The sequence below is a fragment of the Oreochromis niloticus genome, linkage group LG16, assembly GCF_001858045.2.
Source record: "Oreochromis niloticus isolate F11D_XX linkage group LG16, O_niloticus_UMD_NMBU, whole genome shotgun sequence".
In the NCBI taxonomy this organism is placed as follows: domain Eukaryota; kingdom Metazoa; phylum Chordata; class Actinopteri; order Cichliformes; family Cichlidae; genus Oreochromis; species Oreochromis niloticus.
The window spans coordinates 2,691,451-2,708,809 of NC_031987.2; the positions used below are offsets into that span (position 1 = coordinate 2,691,451).

The 17,359-nt window shown below is 43.8% G+C and overlaps 1 protein-coding gene across 4 annotated transcripts in view; it reads left to right on the forward strand.

Annotated features, from left to right (window-relative positions):
• pard3bb (par-3 family cell polarity regulator beta b) overlaps positions 1 to 17,359 on the forward strand; it is a 205,111-nt gene that overhangs the window by 168,499 nt on the left and 19,253 nt on the right. For 3 of the 4 annotated variants that reach the window (XM_019353172.2, XM_019353170.2, XM_019353171.2), the window contains one exon: positions 15,974 to 16,050. In XM_019353172.2, the coding sequence (XP_019208717.1) occupies positions 15,974 to 16,050 (77 nt within the window). Of the gene's footprint in view, positions 1 to 15,973; positions 16,051 to 16,147; positions 16,291 to 17,359 lie in introns of those variants that run through there. The other variant, XM_019353173.2, reaches the window with a different exon arrangement.

Consider the following 17,359-nt stretch of genomic DNA (forward strand, 5'->3'; position numbering starts at 1 on the left):
TTCCTGTTTTATTTTGACAGTCAGCCCTTTGTTGTGCATCTTTTATTGGCCACAGTAAATGGCTTGCTTTTCGCTAAAACCTAGTCCTCTGCTCTCACTCCACAGTCTGCATTTGCTGATTGTGACAATATAAAGTTATGCTGTGAGTGCACTATGGAAATGTTTATGAGGAGAGAATATTCATGCATCGTTTAGAGACATGCAGGAAAGATAAAGCAGCAAATTTAACTTTTAATCAGTAGATGTGCATGAGTGGTGTCACAGTGTGTACCTGCCAGACTGGAAAGAAGTCCAGAACTGATTGTGTTGAAAGGTAAATGGTTCTTATGTACAGCTGTTCTACTCTACTTCAACATGCCTCGTTCTCTAATTCACACAAGCACTTTTTTTCTACACCTAAGTGCTTCCTGTTAAACAGTCGTACACATTCACACTCGGGTTCTGTATCCTGCCTAGGGATACTTAGATTGGATGACTCACTCTGCCTCCTGAGAGGCGACAGCCAAACCTTTTTACTCCACCTGGTATTCCCAGGTAGCTTCTGAGCTCAGACGAGATCGGGCGTGGTCAGGGTGGTACGACCATAAGCTATGGCGTTCTCAGCCTCAGAGGAACAAAACACTAAGTTTGTGGTGCTGGTCTTTCAACCTCTAACTATAATGATATTATGATATTATGATTTCCTCCGGAACAGGTGGGCCAATCACAACAAAACTTAGTATGAGCACATCCAGGAATTATGAACATCTACATGTTTTTAAAACAGATTTATTATAGATACCAGTTCTTTGGATTTTTGTATATTATCTTATCACAGGGCTGACAAAAACCACCTGTAAGGCAGGTTTTTGCTAGTAAAATGAAATAAAATTGGTTCTTTTTAACACACAATATTAAACAAAACCAATTATGCGTTGTCTCATTTTCTTACATGTCTTACATGTAATCACTAAAAAACTGATTTGTAGGGATACAGTAGAATAAAATAGAATAGATCTGTATTTCCATTGTTATGCAGCACATTGCAGCTCTGCAGGTGTTCAAATGATTAAATTGTAGGAATAAATTTGATATAAATAGTAGCAAAAAGTGCAAAACAATGACAACAATCATGGAATAGTACAGCACTGTGTAACTGTATATTTATATGGTCATCTGCAACAGACACCGCGCTCCCACAGAGTTAAATTATGGTCTTGGAAAATGTTTGCCCCCATTTTTGCAAAACCATCTCCTGTAATAGAAGCACAGCCATTAAATTTCTTTCAGTGTACAATCAACTGACAGTATTCAAAATCAGTTTACAGTCAGCATTTTCCCGGCTGAGTTACCTTCAGTGATTCTCAACAGCCTCACTGCTCAGCATGTCGACACGTTTCTCCAGTATTTTTCCTGAAAACATGATACAGTTGGAAAAAACAAAGAGAATTTAACAGAATAATAAACTGTTACAACCAGCAGCAGGTAAATAATGAGTGTAATGTTTTCACACGGGGATGTCCCGCTGTAACCTTTGTCCCGCCTTCACGATCGTAGGCTCTCGGCTCTCGTGCTTAAAATCAGATGCGGACTCAAACATGTGCCCACATTTGGGAATTTCCCATTTTTAATCAATAAGATCCTCGCATGCAAACGGAGCAGCAAAGTTGTCTTTGCTGGAACAGAGCAGTTTGCATGGTTTGTATGGTGGTGACATTCGTCTGTGCTTGTGCACGTGTGTGCAGGTATTTCCTTTCGTGTGCGGCTCTTGTGTCTTGATGGCGCATTATCAACTTTCTGCTTTGCTCTCACAACTTTCATTGAGGATTTCAAGAAAGATGCCAACAGGCAAATGTGCAGTCCAGCTCAGAGAGCCTGGACGAGGTGCGTGTGTGTAAAGAGTGATGGGTTTTGGTCCAGTGGAGAGTGTTATCACCACTGGCCACTGCACTGTGGACAGGACAGATAGCCAAATTGTGTGTGAGTATGTGTTTGTTCGCGTGTGTATGCGTTTTTTTCTTCGTTGTTGGCTCAGCTGTGTTATCGAGGACATACACACCTCTGCGTGTCACACGTGCACCTGTGTGCGTGCCGTGCACGCACTTTTTGTCAAGCTGTGAGCAAGCAGAGTTAAAGTGTGTGTCTGTGTGTTTGATGTGTGATTCCTGAAGCAGCGTGCAGCTCTTGAGCTTCTTAGAGCTTCTGAGAGAAATATCTGATGCTGAAATATGGTGAGTCATCTGATAGATAACAAATACCAAGAGATGTGTGGAGAGGAAGAGAGTGGGCATACAGTAGTAAAAGTCAGAGTTTCACAAGGAGAGCAGGTAAAAGAAACTCAAGTGCTGTCAGCAGAGACTGAGGGAGCGAGTGAGAGATGGATTGTTGACTTGAAGTCACACCGAGAAGCTGAAAGAGTGCCGGGCAGCAGGGAGAGGGACATAAACAGGCCTTTTCCTGCCTCTGTTGGGACTTTAAAGCTACAATATGTGTTATTTTACATTTTACAGTTTCACTTCTTCTTTTTGTCATTAAAAATAGGCAGACTGCTACGATGATGGGAAAATTTTCCCTCCAAATCAGTGGAAGCACTGAGGCAGAGGAAATCCCCCTCTCCTCTGCAGATCACGCCACCTTCTCCATCCAGCTCGCTCATATTTTTTTCACCTCAGTAACATTTATGCCTTCTCACTGAATACTTTTCACAGTTCATTTCACTTTAAAGAGCTCTTCATTAAATCAGGTGTAATTTATAGTTAAACATGGACTGCTTAAAGATCCTTTTTCTCTATTTAAAGTGTAGCAGAGGTAGACAAAAAGAGAGGAGTACGAATTAGAGCTGAACCTCTGTGCTGTGTAACTCATCCATAATATCAATAAGCTTTACTGTAAGCTCAAAAGCTTTTACTTTTTTTAAATGGCAACATGTTAACTATGTTAGGTTTTCCTGAGAACTCACAGGTATTAAAGATAAATATGACGTGTGGCAGGTCAGCCGTTGGGTTTTCTTTTGCTCTCTTTTATCAGCTTTTAAATTCTCCCATTGGTCCCTTTTATGGAGAGATTTGTTTCCAACTGTTAACTCAAAGCTAGCCAGCCTCTTCAGTGAAGATGTCTCAATAGTGTTTGGGAATTCAGGCCAAGACCCCGACACCCTCTCGCTCACACACACTCACACACTCATCCGTACTCCCTCTCCCTCTCTGTCCTCCCATCTGTGAGTTCAGATGAACACAAGTCTCCTGGGGCTTTTCATTGGCCGAGCTCCACACTAAGAGCCGAGCTAATTGGCCAGCTGGGGCCCAGCCGGTTGTTGGAGACAGGGCATTGGCCAAGAGAAGGGTCAAGTGACATGTCATTGGTCAGATCGGATGATAACCCGGCAACACTTGAGGCTTTCTCTCTCGAGTAAAGTCTGATATGAAGAAAAAAAAAAAGAATCTGCAGTAGACTGTTGGACAAAATTTGGCAACAGATTTTCTGAAGACAAAAAATCTTTGTTAATTTGCAGCTTTTTGGTTACGTAAAAGTCCTCGCAGTCCTTGTGCGAATTTGCAAATAGCCCTCAGTCATGAGGCACTAAATTGCTGGACGCACTGAGTCACCTTCAGTTTCACCAATTTATCAGTCCAACTGCGAGTTACAGCCAACTGGTTACCATGACAAGCACAATCGTGTGTGTGTGTGTGTGTGTGTGTGTGTGTGTGTGTGTGTGTGTTTAGTCTTATGCCAAGTCGAGACCAGCAACACTGAATGAAGGAGGCCTGTTTTACTGTCTTTGTACGAAACAAATCTGTGCTGTGATGACCTTCATCAGATTTAAGTTATTATATTTTAATGGCCATCTCTGTGGCCATGCTGTGGTTATGTTTATAGAGTAAAAGTACATGGTAGAGGTTAGGGAATGATTATGACCTTAGTGCTGTAGCTTGGCTTTAAAGACTGTGTTTAGTTGCAGAGTGCAGCTGATTTTACAACGACACCACAACAATAACAGACGGTGTCAAACAGAAAGTCGACTGATAAAATTTACTGTCTTGGCTGCAGAGCTGAAGAGGATAGCCCAGCATCAGTAGTGTCGCAGTCACAAGGCCCATCATCAGTACAGATGCAGACGTTAGCTAGCTAACAGTCACACAGGCCTAGAGACCAGTCTGCAACTGTCTGGCAACTACCAGCCATTAAGGGGAAAACGGGTCGTCCCCAGCGATTTGTGAGTGGTGTTGTGAAATCGATTGCTAAAGCCCCGTGTGGTCCTGCTAACCACCGGTCACTGAGGAAAACTATATAGTCAGCAACAAGTTGGCAAGTGGTTGCTGCAAGTTGCTGGAGTGAATTTGGATGCAAACATATATGGTGCTGTACCAAAAACTTCTGTTTGCTTTGGCGGCTAGCAGGTTGGAGCGCTCGGTTGTAATTTGTGTGGAAGATTTGTCTGCAACTTGTCTACAAACTACTCACCATCCACCGTGAAGTGACACATCAGGGTAGTGAATGGCTGGGGTCTGCATATTCCATATAAACTGTGACTGTCCACTTCAATCTGCTGGTGACCAAAATGATCATAAGGAGGTTTTTGCACCAACAAAATTCCCAGCAACCTCCAGCAACCAGTTGCCAGCCGGAGAGTACACATCTCAAAGTTCTGCAGCTAACATGTCAAACACAGCAGTCGTTATTTGAGTGCACAACAGTGTTTGCACCACACGTTTTACATAGTGTACCACGAGAATCAGGGTTAAGAAAGTTTTGGTGTTTTCGGACTATTTCTGGTTAAACCTAACACGGCTCAGTCCTCATAAGTACTGACTGTAAACTTACTCAGTAACATCCCAGTGTGTCCTCATGCTGGTCATAATCTGAGTGACCACCTCCTCGTTTTCATTTATTAATTTACAATTTTTTTTATCATTGACTTGGTCTGATATTCTCCCTTCAAGGTTTCACTGTAACGTCCTACTGCTTCCACACTTGTTCTTCAGAGAGAACGTGTTATTCACAAAGTCACAAGAGCTCTTTGTTAGGAAACATAAACAAATGACTAATGTCATTTTTCCATTCTCCAAAGTTAGAGAAACACAGTCCTTTTCCCTCCCACACAGGTTAATATTGACCCACCTTCAACTTTTTTATTAAGTAGCAGAGTTAGCTAATCCAGAGGAAATGAGAGGTGGAGGTTAGCCGCCAAGGATTAGTCCGGTCCCAAGACATCAAAAGTCCCATTCCCACCCAGGAGATAATCATAGCCACATTAGCCAGGAAATTAAGTCGCTGCTTTAAGGGGGTTTCTAATCCCCATCTCGCTCTCTCCTTACATTTCTCGATCTTTCCCACATGTCCTACTTTATCTAGTTCTGTCTCGGCCCATCCCCCATCAGCTACACCTGGACTCGAGCTACATCCTGGTCAGTCTGCACATCCGTCTCTGTTTCTGCTGTTTGATGGATGACTTTTCTTGTACTGACAGTAATATGTGACCTTTCAGCAGAGTCGGAGCTTTCAGACAAATTGAAAACTGTTCTGTGATGTTTTTCATGTCTTTGTCAGAATTTTAAGAATTTCAAGTGGACAATATCCAGCGAAGTGCCTGGAAAATAAAGGACTGTCCTCTCATCTCATGAGCTCAATCCTGAGGCCATGAGAAGTGGGCAGAGCATGTGTTCTAGTAGACTTAAAATTGTGTCTTACTCAGTTTCTGCAGGAAATTGGCTTTTAGAAAAGAGAACGGTTCTCTGGGGTCATAGGTCAGAAAGGTCTTAAGGTTTAAATACTTCAGAGTTATGTGAATTTGCATGCCTAAGACTATCAGAAAAACAAGTCACCCCTTCCTCTGCCTGTTTGTTCGTACATATCTGTTCATGGATTCAGCTCCACAGTCTGAACAAAAAGTGGATTCCTGCCTCCGTCTCAAGCATGTCATGCAGCACAAAAGCAAATATTGCCCCCATTTTCCACACTTCTTTGTCCATGTTCACCCGTCTGCGTGTGCTCACTCATACAGATCAGATGTGCACATAAACAGACCACGTATGAAAACGGCAAACTGTGAGTACTGGATTACAATGAACACATATCAGTACAACACTTTCATGTTTAAGGATTTAAAAGATTTCATCATGGATGGATGGGTGGATGGATGGGTAGATGGATGGATGGATGGGTAGATGGATGGATGGATGGGTAGATGGATGGGTAGATGGGTAGATGGATGGATGGATGGGTAGATGGATGGGTAGATGGGTAGATGGATGGATGGATGGGTAGATGGATGGATGATGGATGGGTAGATGGATGGATGGATGGGTAGATGGATGGATGGGTAGATGGATGGATGGATAGATGGGTGGATGGGTAGATGGATGGATGGATGGATGGATAGATGGATGGGTAGATGGATGGATGGGTAGATGGATGGATGGATGGATGGGTAGATGGGTAGATGGATGGGTAGATGGGTAGATGGATGGATGGATGGGTAGATGGATGGATGATGGATGGGTAGATGGATGGATGGATGGGTAGATGGATGGATGGATGGATGGATGGATAGATGGGTGGATGGGTAGATGGATGGATGGATGGATAGATGGATGGGTAGATGGATGGATGGATGGGTAGATGGATGGATGGATGGATGGATGGATAGATGGGTGGATGGGTAGATGGATGGATGGATGGATGGATAGATGGGTGGATGGGTAGATGGATGGATGGATGGATAGATGGATGGGTAGATGGATGGATGGGCAGGCATGTGAACACAAATGAAAGGGAAACAAAGGAGATGATAAAGAAATGTAGCACGATGACAGAGGAAATGTGAAGAGGTCAAAATTTTCATGGAATTAGAATGAAAGAAAAAACATTAGAAAAATCGAAAGGAGCAGACAGACTTCGTGGCCATCACCGTGCGACTGGAACCAATCATCTGAAAGACGAACTGAGCGTGTGCGAGAGGCAGAAAGAAAAAGTGCCACTTTCATCCTATTACAACTCCATCTAACCTGCCACTGTGGCCACCTGCTCCCACTGTCACACAATCATAATCTCACACACACACACACACACACACACAGGCGTATTTCCAGCCCTGTATTCAGGTTCTCTCCCGCGCAGCAGAAATATGCCTGTGCTGCTCTTATGTGCTTATGCTCTTATGCTAAGTCTTGCTCCTGATATCATAGAGAAATAAATAAATAATATGAAAATCCACAAACACACAGCCAGCAGAGATTTTCCTACCTAAGGCACTGACATTGTAAAAAAACGGCAGAGCAGGTAAAAATTTCCCCCGCTCTCATCTTTACTGTCTCCGGCTTCTCCTCGCTCCCATCATTCGCACTTCTCCGTCAGGTAAATTGTTTCCCCTTTAACCCCTACCTTTTTTCACTCCCCCGTGCTTCCACTCTCTTAGTCTTCCTTGGAATTCACCTTCCTTTGTTCCCGCTAATCCTCAAAGGGGAACTTTTTTTAAGTCGGGAAGTTTGAGCAGAGAGGAGGGGATGCAGAAGGAGAGTGGGGAGTAGAGGTAGAGGGATATTCTATCTGGGTGGCAAGGAGGGCTTAAAGGAAACCAAATTATCTCCCTTAACTTTGTAGGCTCCTCATCTCCTCATCCTTGTCTCTGTCCCTGTGTATATGGCATCGCCCTCGACTCTCCCTTCCTCTATTTCTGCTCTCTTATCGACTCCCCACCTTGCACTTTCAAGGACGAGCTTAACTGTTAAGAACACTAAGGACAGAATAAATGTGTGTGTGTGTGTGTGTGTGTGTGGCACTTCTAGCTATTATTTTTTTTATTAAAGTATATATAGTATGTATCTATTTCATTGCATGGGTGTGCACTCGTATGGTGCACACACACACACACACGCATGAATGTTCTGTGTATGTGTGTGTTTTATGTGAATTTCTCCAAAGGCTCTGCAGCAGAGACTAATCCTATCCTCTCTGCTATCGCCTTACCTTCCCTCTTACTATCATTTATTTATCCTCATCTCTCTCCCTGACACACACACACACACACACACACACACACACACACACACACACTGCTTCCCTTTTCTCGCTCTCTTCTGTATCCATCCTCACTTTCCTCGGCTTCTTCTCCTAAAATAAATAATTATATATGAAATATACACACGAACCCACAGAAATAGCTGCATGTTGAACTGAAAAAGAGTAGCTCCTATTTCAGTTTCTTTTTTTCTTCTTGGCATTATGTTCGTGCAAGAGTGTGTTTTCTTCTGTGTGCATTCTTACTCTTATGTTTTTTACAAAAATACATAACGTGGACTCATTTCCTGTTCAGGAAAAAAATGTTTCTTTTTTGGAAAAACAGTAAAACTGTAAAAAAAGCGAGTGAATGAGTTACACCAACACAATCTCCTCTCATCACACATTTCACACACTGGAGAACATCCAGGGCAGACACCTGCATGAGGTAACCAGAAAGTAGCTGCTTGGTCCAGAAGTGCACATGAAGATGAATTTGAAGGAGAGATTGGCAAATTATAAACTGGGTAAGGTTTTGATTTGTTTGGGGAGATGGTTGATTAGGTCCCACCATCATAAACTGTACCAGAATCCAACAATTCATGTCTATTAAAGACCAGTTCTTCGTAGGCTCCCGTCAGTGTTGGCAGGAGTTGTATTTGTGCCCTGTCTGCCTGTGCGTTAGTGTGCGTGTCGTCTGCTGAAAGTTTGCTGGGATGCCACCAGCTTGATAACTTTTAAATGCCATTTAACAAAAAGGGGTTTTAATGTGATTGATGGGTCCAAGTACTGATATGCATACAAACACGCGCACAAATCAAATGCCGTCTCCTCCATCCCGTTTATGCACCTACACCACATAAACGGGATGCTTTGCATTAAGTAGTATTAATAGCTGTATTGGCGAAGGCGCTCTAAGCTGTGAGCTTTGGGGAAAATTGACCTTCTGTGTCTTAATTGTACCAGAGGCTCAACAGCGCTGTGACATTTAACTGTGCTCCAGTCTTAATTCTTAGCGCTTTATTCTAGTGCATTGCTGACATTTCAGTAGGAAGAGGTCTGAGAATAAAGATGCTTGGCGCGTCTTTGGTGTTGTAAACAAATAAGCGCATTTGCCCTGATTATTTTATTCTCTTGCTATCTTCCTCCGCCTCGGTTGCCGTTGAGTCTGAGACTTTCAGATTTGTTGTCTGTCACCCTCTCGCTTTCGGCTGTCGCTCACGCCCTGCAAAGTCCGGCGAGATTTTACAGCCCAATAACACAAAGTGACCAGAAATGTGTGCGTCTGCAGGAGGCTTCCTGCGGCTGGTGATCAATAGCGGTGACTCAGCAGAATTTGCATTCTGCTTGTTAAACACTCAGTCGCTGGTTTTAAGACTAATTGAATACAACGTGATGTTCATGATATAAAGTTTGGTCCCCATTAGAGTCAGACAGAAAGAAAAAAGCACTCAGGTCTCAGTCACGGGTCACTGGTCCCTAATCGATGGCTTAATATACGGTCTGCAGTTTGGATCGCAGCTGGGATGTGTGTTTGCTGTTTGTTTCTTAGAAGTGTAACCAAATCAGGATATTTCCACAAATGTCTCTTTAATATCCAAAGTAATCCCAGGTTAAGAGAGCTATAAGCTCAGCCGTTCTTCAGAGAACATTTCCCGCAGCATGCCGTTTGAATAAGATTTGCTTTAATGCAGCTGACTCTGGCTCTGTGCAGTGACTGTCTCCTGTGAGGTCAACATATTAGAAGAATGATGAACTACGCCAGGACCTAATTTGAATACTTATTTGTGCGTGTGCACGCCTGTTCGCATTCACTTGCGTGTGAATGCGAACAGGCACGGTCTTGTGAGTGTGCTTGTCGACTCTTTCCTTTAGTGCTACTTTGTTAAGAGGCTGTAGTAATTAGCCTGAGAAAACGGATGGCTTTTTGCCAGCAGCCGCAATTACTGCTTTCTCTAGAATGAATGGATGGGTAAATGGACGGAGGGAGGATGGTATACAGTATTAAATGAACAAATGGAGATTTACTGAATAAATAAAAAACGGGAATGGTGTGATGGAGAACAGCTCTGAATGAACAGAGGGAAGCATGCGTGGATGGATAGAAGGTGGATGGAGGAAAGGCGAACGGCCCATTTTACTACCCGAGTGATGGTGGGTGGCAATCACAGGTCATTACACGGAGCCGGGAATGGCACGGAACGAACTCGATTTAATGCGAGTTTCAAAAGAAAATGGAAAAGAAAAAAAATTACAGACTGATGCAAAGATTATTTTTTAAAAAGATGTCTTTGTGTAGGGTGCTATTTAAAAATCAGAAGCATAAATTACAGAGGACATGTGTGATTGTGTCCTCCTCTGTGGAAACTAATGGATATATTTAGTCATGTCGTACTGGAAATAACGCCATCACACCTGAGTGAAAGCTGGAAGGATCCTAAAAAATTTCAAAAAGCGAGCCGAGTGTTGTTGGCTTTGTATAGCTACAGTACTTTTTGAGGGAAAGGCAACGCATTTTTAATCGCATTAGATATTGTCTTTTCATTTCCAGTTGATCCTGCTTAAAGGGATGCCCGAGTTTTCTTAAAAGTACAAGTTTTATCATTTACAGCTGAATCTTGCTAAAACTGATCCCAGGTAAACACAGGGTCCGCTGCACATCTGTCTGCACGGCTTCGAACGATTAGCGCCTTCTTCTGGGTGACGTTCATTTGTGCATCTTATCTGCAAATGGTGCACCGCGGTGTATTTCCATCGAGTGGAGAGCCAGCTTCCCTGCTGCTGGCCAGCACTCAGCTCTGTGGAGATTTTGTAAATCTTTGACTTTGGGCGAGTGGACATTGAGCTGACTTGACTTGATGGTGCTGCTCATATTTCTGGAACTCCATCCAAGATATTTGAACTCTTGATGGGGCAGCTGGCGGTCGCCTGTTGCTGGGTACAAGCGGTGGTGGTAAAAGGGCTGATCCATGATGGATCCCAACCTGGATGGTGTAAGAGGCCCCTGCTGGGGTCTGTATGAGGCTGGTGACATTGGTGACGTAGACTTCAGGGACACTATAGGCTTGCCAGATGAGCTTATGCAGTATCCGGTATTTTCCAAAGATTTTCTCCAAACCCAGAAATGCCATATGGACAGGCGGTGAGGCAATCTCACTTGCTGTTAGTCCAGGCACAGGTTAGCACATGTACTAAATACCAGCCAAGAGGGTTTTTTCTAGTTTGGCTAACTCACAGTGTAATAACAGATCCTGGTCTTAAGTATGAACAAAGGAAGAAGAAAAGAAGCTAATCGTGGAACATTTTGTGTCGTGAGGGGAGTGTTGTGGGACTCTCTGGCTCGTGTTATGTTTCATTAAAAAGCTGATGTGTAAACAGTGAAAACAGGAGTTTAAGTTCAGACACATTTTTGATGTGTGAATTCACCAGAGACGTCATTAACATGGCATGATGCACATGGGGGGGTTAGTTATCTCACAGACAGTTCAGGTGACTCCACACGCTAACATACAGATGTGTGCATACACACTAGGCTTAGCGGCTGTGACACAGAGAGAGAGAGGAGGCACAGGGAGCTGTGTTTTAATTGAATCAGCCGAAAGTGCTGGCTGAGCAGAACGATATGACTGATACGGATTACAACCAGCCTCCCTTATTCATCGATTCCTGCAGGGGTGGGGTGGGGGGGTGGAGAGAAGACAAAAAGGGAGTAAAATCTTTGTCTATTGATTTACAGAAGGAGAAAATGACAGTGGAAGTTAAAGAAAGACGTGTGGCTTTTTATCTTGTCTGGTTTTCCAGATACAGATACGTTGTAGCAAAAGCAGGATTCAAGTTAGAAGAAAAGAGTTGATAAGTTTAGAAATGATGGCTGTATCATAAGAAGAGTAGGAGCCAGATGTAGGCTGTAGTAGGAGGAAAGAGTTAAGAGTTTGGATGGGATCTGTCCGTACTCACAGGTCCACTTTATTTCACTTAAGGGGAACATTTAATGAAAGATGAGGTGTGGACAGGGAGGGAATGGTGAGCACGGATGGGGGGGGTTGTAAAAAGTCTGATGTGGGGCCAGTGATGAAGGAGTTTAGAAGAAGATAACACGAGGGGGAAGAAAGAGACACTTCACATTTGGACTAAGTGGTCTCGTTTAAGCAGATGCATCTACCAAATACTCCACGTCGATCTAAATCCCTCTGAAATCCTTCAGACAGCTCGAGTAAAGAGACGGTGTGTGTGTGTGTGTGTGTGTGTGTGTAAGATCGGCTAAGAAACGAGAAGAAAGGGGAGATAGAAAGAACAAGTCTGTGAGGGTGTGTCAGTGCTGAAAGTGATTGGGTGGTGTGTTTTATGGGTAAATTGAAGGGTCTGTTAAAAGGAGAGAGATGAGCCCTTGTCTCTCTCTCAGTGTGTGCATTTGTAAGTGTGTGTGTGTGTGTGTGTGTGTGTGTGTGTGTGTGTGTTTTCTCCCTCTGCCTTCTGTATCAGTCTCTTCTGCTTGATTTCCGCGCACTCCTCTCTGCCTCTCCTCTGCTCGCTATGCCGTGAAATGGTTTTTCACTAGACCATTACCCCAACCAGTGCGCTACACTCCTGCCACAGCCCTCCATGAGTGAGAGGGAGTGTGTTTAAGTGTGTGCGCGCTCCTTCAGAGGAAAGAAGGTTGTGTGTTTGGCTGCGTGCATGTGAGAGATTACATTACACAGAAGCTGTGCTGAAAGAGAAAGATTGTGCATGTTTTGTTTATGTGCGTGGAAAATGTTGTTTGTGTGTGTGTGTGTGTGTGGGGGGGGGGGGGGGGGGGGGGATAGAGGTGTGTACAGTGTGTCCCACACCACCTCAGCTGTCGTAGTGTTTGCCCTGCCCTGCAGTCTTGTCACAGTTGTCTACTAACGTCTAGCATTCTGTGTCTTACAGCTACAGACAGACTAATACTGACAGGTTTAGTCTTTTGCAGTGAGTCAGTTCACAAACTAACTCTGGGCTCTTCTTTCTCTGCCTGAATGGATTTTCAAACTGTCAGATTTGCTGTTATAAGCATATTTTGGTAGCTTTCCACCTCATCCCTCAGTCACACAGGGCTGCAGACCGGTGGGCGACCCTCCTTATGATTACTTTAGTTGCTACACAATTGCCACGGTTACCTGTAGTTAGTATCAAAGACATGCCTGAAATGTGTTGGTTACAGTTTCAAGGTGAAGCTTTTAATTTGTAATAAAAGGTCACAAATTGAACAACAGCTTAAAAAAGAGAACAGTAAACTGCGACGGCCAGGTTTGCTTTTTTATTTTATTTATCGCATTTTTCACAGTTTTGCTGCAGAGTAGTCGCGCCTCTTTGCAAACGAATCAGCGTCTTTCATGCATGTCACAGGTGACCGCGGCACCTGGTGGTTGCTACGGCTGCATCCATAGACTGTATTGGTTCACACATGCATGCTAATTAGAGATTAGTCTTCTTCTTTCGGTTCCTCCCTTTAGAGGTCGCCACAGCAGATCTGCCTCCACCTCAGTCTGTCTTCCCCTGTCACTCCAACCCTCTCCATGTCCCTCTCTGTGACATTTTCCTCCAGCCTGGCAGCTCCATCTTCATCATCCACTCTCACCTCCAACCTCCCGCTTTTCCTTCTCACCCACTCCCACCACATCTCCCTTTTTTCTCTTCCGTTGACTTTGGCCCACAGTAGCAGTGTTTCCTCCGGCACTCGTTTGGCCCACAGCACCAGAAGTGATCGTTGTTAACCCGGGCCCTGACCTATCTGGTATTGAAGTGTCGTTCTTTATGATCCACATGTTTGATTTGGCAAAGATTTCACTCTGGACGACACAACCCTCCCCCTTTTATCCCAGCTTGGGACCGGCACTGGGAGTGCACCATGTGCTTGTGGCTGGGTTGCTAATTACACCTAAGTAAAGTAAAGGAATTTGATTCTCCAAAAGTGGAGCACAGAGTTCTCACATGGGCCATTTGTAGAATTAACCTCACAGCACACCATGTCATTTATCCAGTAACTGCATTAAAAAGGAAAAGAAGAAGACGCCGACAGCAAACGCAGTCTCAGCATCCAGCTCAGTGACCTGAAATAGATAAAGTTAGCAAGCTTTAGCTCTGCTGCGTGAGTGACTGGGAGATGGACACTCTGATGTTTTCATTTGATTTATGGACGATAAATAATAATAATAACAGTAATAATACCACCTTTGTAGAAGTTTGTATTTTCCAGCTCGTCATCTCCCCACTTCCACTCCTCCACTCATGACTGTGCCCTTTTTCCACTCCCTTACTCATCTCTCACCTCAGCCTCCAGGAGATGATGCAGTGTTTCACCCTCACCTATCTCCAGTTTCCTCGTTAACATCTTGTTTAAATCGTGTCTTTAATGTCCCTTTCACCTCTCCAGTCTGTCGCCCTCATCTTCACCCCATTCACTCCCTTGTTTTATAATTCACCTCTCATCTCGGCCCCCTCCCCTTTCGCCACCGCTCAATGGCTTCATAATATCACTCCCCCTCTCTATATCACACTTACCTACTCTCTAACTCATTTACTTCTCATTCACTCTATCTCTCTTTCCACCTTTCTTCTCCTCCTAATGCCTTTTCATTCTTTTGCTCCACCTCTCTATTCCCTCTTAATATCCCGCTGTCTCTCTACCTGAGATATTGAAGCTATAAAGACAGGTGTTCAAAAAGAAAGCCGGGCCAGCAAATCTGTTTTATATGCCTTCTGGCATCATTCCCTGGAATGCAGAAAGAAGAGAGGCAGAGAAAAAGAAGAAAAGGCTGCGGTCTGTAATATCTAATTCTGGGCTCCACGAGGAGAAAAGAAGAACCTAGTTTTCTATAAAACCTTCAGCCTTTTGTCTCCATCACTTGGGACATACACATTTAATTCACCCTCATTCTGTTTTGCTCTTTTTGCTATAAAGCCTCTTATTCTTTCTTTCACTGTGTGGGAACGGGCTGTACACCCTACTGTAACAAAATATTATGGCTTCAAAATGTGCAGATGACGTACAGTAATGTCTCGTCAGCGGCGCAGTAATGGTTACGGGTTACGCAATTTTATCCAATGGAAATGTGAATTATTCACAAAAGCTGAATTTTACAGGGGTAAAGGTTATTTAGACGACATGTTCAACATTACACACACAGGAGGAGCTCCTTTTTATTAATGTTAAACGCTTTCTTACCTCACACAACAGCATGCAGGCTGCTGATGGAGACCAAGTGTATATGGGTGTGTGTGTGTGTGTGTGTGTGAGTGTGTATTCATGTCTTTGTGGGGACCAAAAATTGGAAGTTTACTATACTTGTGGGGACCAACAGCCCTAATGGGGACCTACAAGTTTGAAGGCATTTTTGAGACTCAAAATGTAGTTTTGTGTCAGCGTTACAATTGGCTTACGGTCAGGTTTAGGGTAAGGGGCTAGGGAAAGCATTATGTCAGTTAGAGGTCCCCACAAGATATGAATAACCAACGTGTGTGTGTATGTGTGTGTGTGTGTGTGTGTGTGTGGGTAACAGGCAAAAATAGAGGAATGGGAATAAGTGGAGGAATAAAAAATGAGATGTGAGAGTTAAAGAGAGAGCCAGTGAGATGAGGAAACAGGAGATTGAACTGTCAGCAGCTTGACTTAAGCTTTTTCCATTTTTTTCCCAGTATGGAGATGAGACGCGACTCTGTGTGATTTTGAATGTGTGTGCGTGTGCATGAGCTAGACAACTCCATCCTGTTTTGAAGTAACCTAATCTAGGATGGAGACCTCCCTCCTCCCCCGAAAAACCTCAGAAGACCAAAACTCTAAATCCCTAATAACTGGCCTTTGTCGATCCTAAATTACCCCAGTATCACAAACACGCACACATGCAAAGACAGTGCGCTTTGCACATGCTTAGACTCACAGTTTAGTCCTATATCAGGAAAGACTGCTGCCAGTTTTACATGAATGATATCCAGACTTGGTCACTGAAGGCTTTGCCACCCGTTTGCTTTTGTTTGCCAGGTGCCGGGCAGAGGGGCAGATCATCGTCTGACACCACGCTATGAAGAGGTGGAACGCCAGTATGCCTCCTTACCGAGGTACAGCATCTTCTCCTTCATTTGTATGAACGTCACTGCTGTGTGTTCTGCCGTCCTTCTTTTCTCTTCCTGTAATTATTCTATATTTCTTCCTAAGTGTCTCTGGGGCTGTGCCTCAGCCAGGACCTCACCTTACCCCTTCCCCTGGGAAAACAAGCTGTGTACAGGCTTGAAAACTGATCTCCTCCCCCTTCAAACTCCCGTTACTTCAGCATGTGCTCGGAGGCTTTTCGAGAGCCTGAGATGCCGTGTGTCAGCGGGTGTAGTCAGCTAGCTGTTGGGCCACTTCTACAGCTTTCTATAAAATTTCAGATTAAATTATCAGAAGATTTAACAAAATTGTTTTGTGTGTTATTAGCGGCCTAAAGTGTTAGACTTCTGGATGCAGAAAACTTTGCTCACGTTTAAAACAGGGAAACATATAAACGCTCAACTGTGCTTTATTATATTGCTCTGCATTTTGTTGTTTTGCTCCCTGGACAGCATGAAATATTGCTAACATTAGCCAACAGCAAGAACAATAGCAGCTTCCCGAGTATATTCATCAATTCTTGAAAGATTATTTCCATTTATTTCTCATTATGTGTTTTCTGATTCAGTCAGATAGATATCCTGCTGCCCCTGGAAGGCCGCAGTTGTGCAAAAGTATAATTTGCTGGGAGCATGTACAAAGGCGCAGCTGTTCGCTGGCTATTTAAACACGTTAACCTCAATGTGAAACACAATCACAGCTAAACTACATTCTCCGGCTATCATCAGTCACTACCGGTTTTCAGCATCTTATTTTTCATTTGCCGCTTTCTCTTTCTTCGCTCCTTCAGTATCTTAACATTTTATTTTTCCCCAGACTCTCCCCTCCCGGGACCTTCTCCCTCCCCTCCCACTCGTGTCTGATGTCTTACTCATCCAAACGTACTTTATTCAGTGTCATTTTTTCTCATTGCTTTCCCGAGACGAACAGCGCTGCAGTAATGTGTTTTAGCAGGCTGGGTATCAGTGTATCATAACCTCATCTCTAAAAATAAAACTTTTTTTTTAAGTGAAAACGAAAGTGTAAACTTTGGCAGTAAAAACACAGACTAGTTGTTACTAGCTCCTTCTAGCCTCTGACTACGACACCTCAGCAGACCAACAAATGTTTGTGTGGGGATGTTAGTCAGAGGAAGAGAGAGTGAGACGAGGTAAGCTAAGTGGAATGACAGAAGTTTAGAGCGTTTATAGTCGGGTTCCCACCCCTGTTAAAATGCTGCAGGATGGCTATTTCACACCTCTTCTGTGTGTGTGTGTGTGTGTGTGTGTGTGTGTGTGT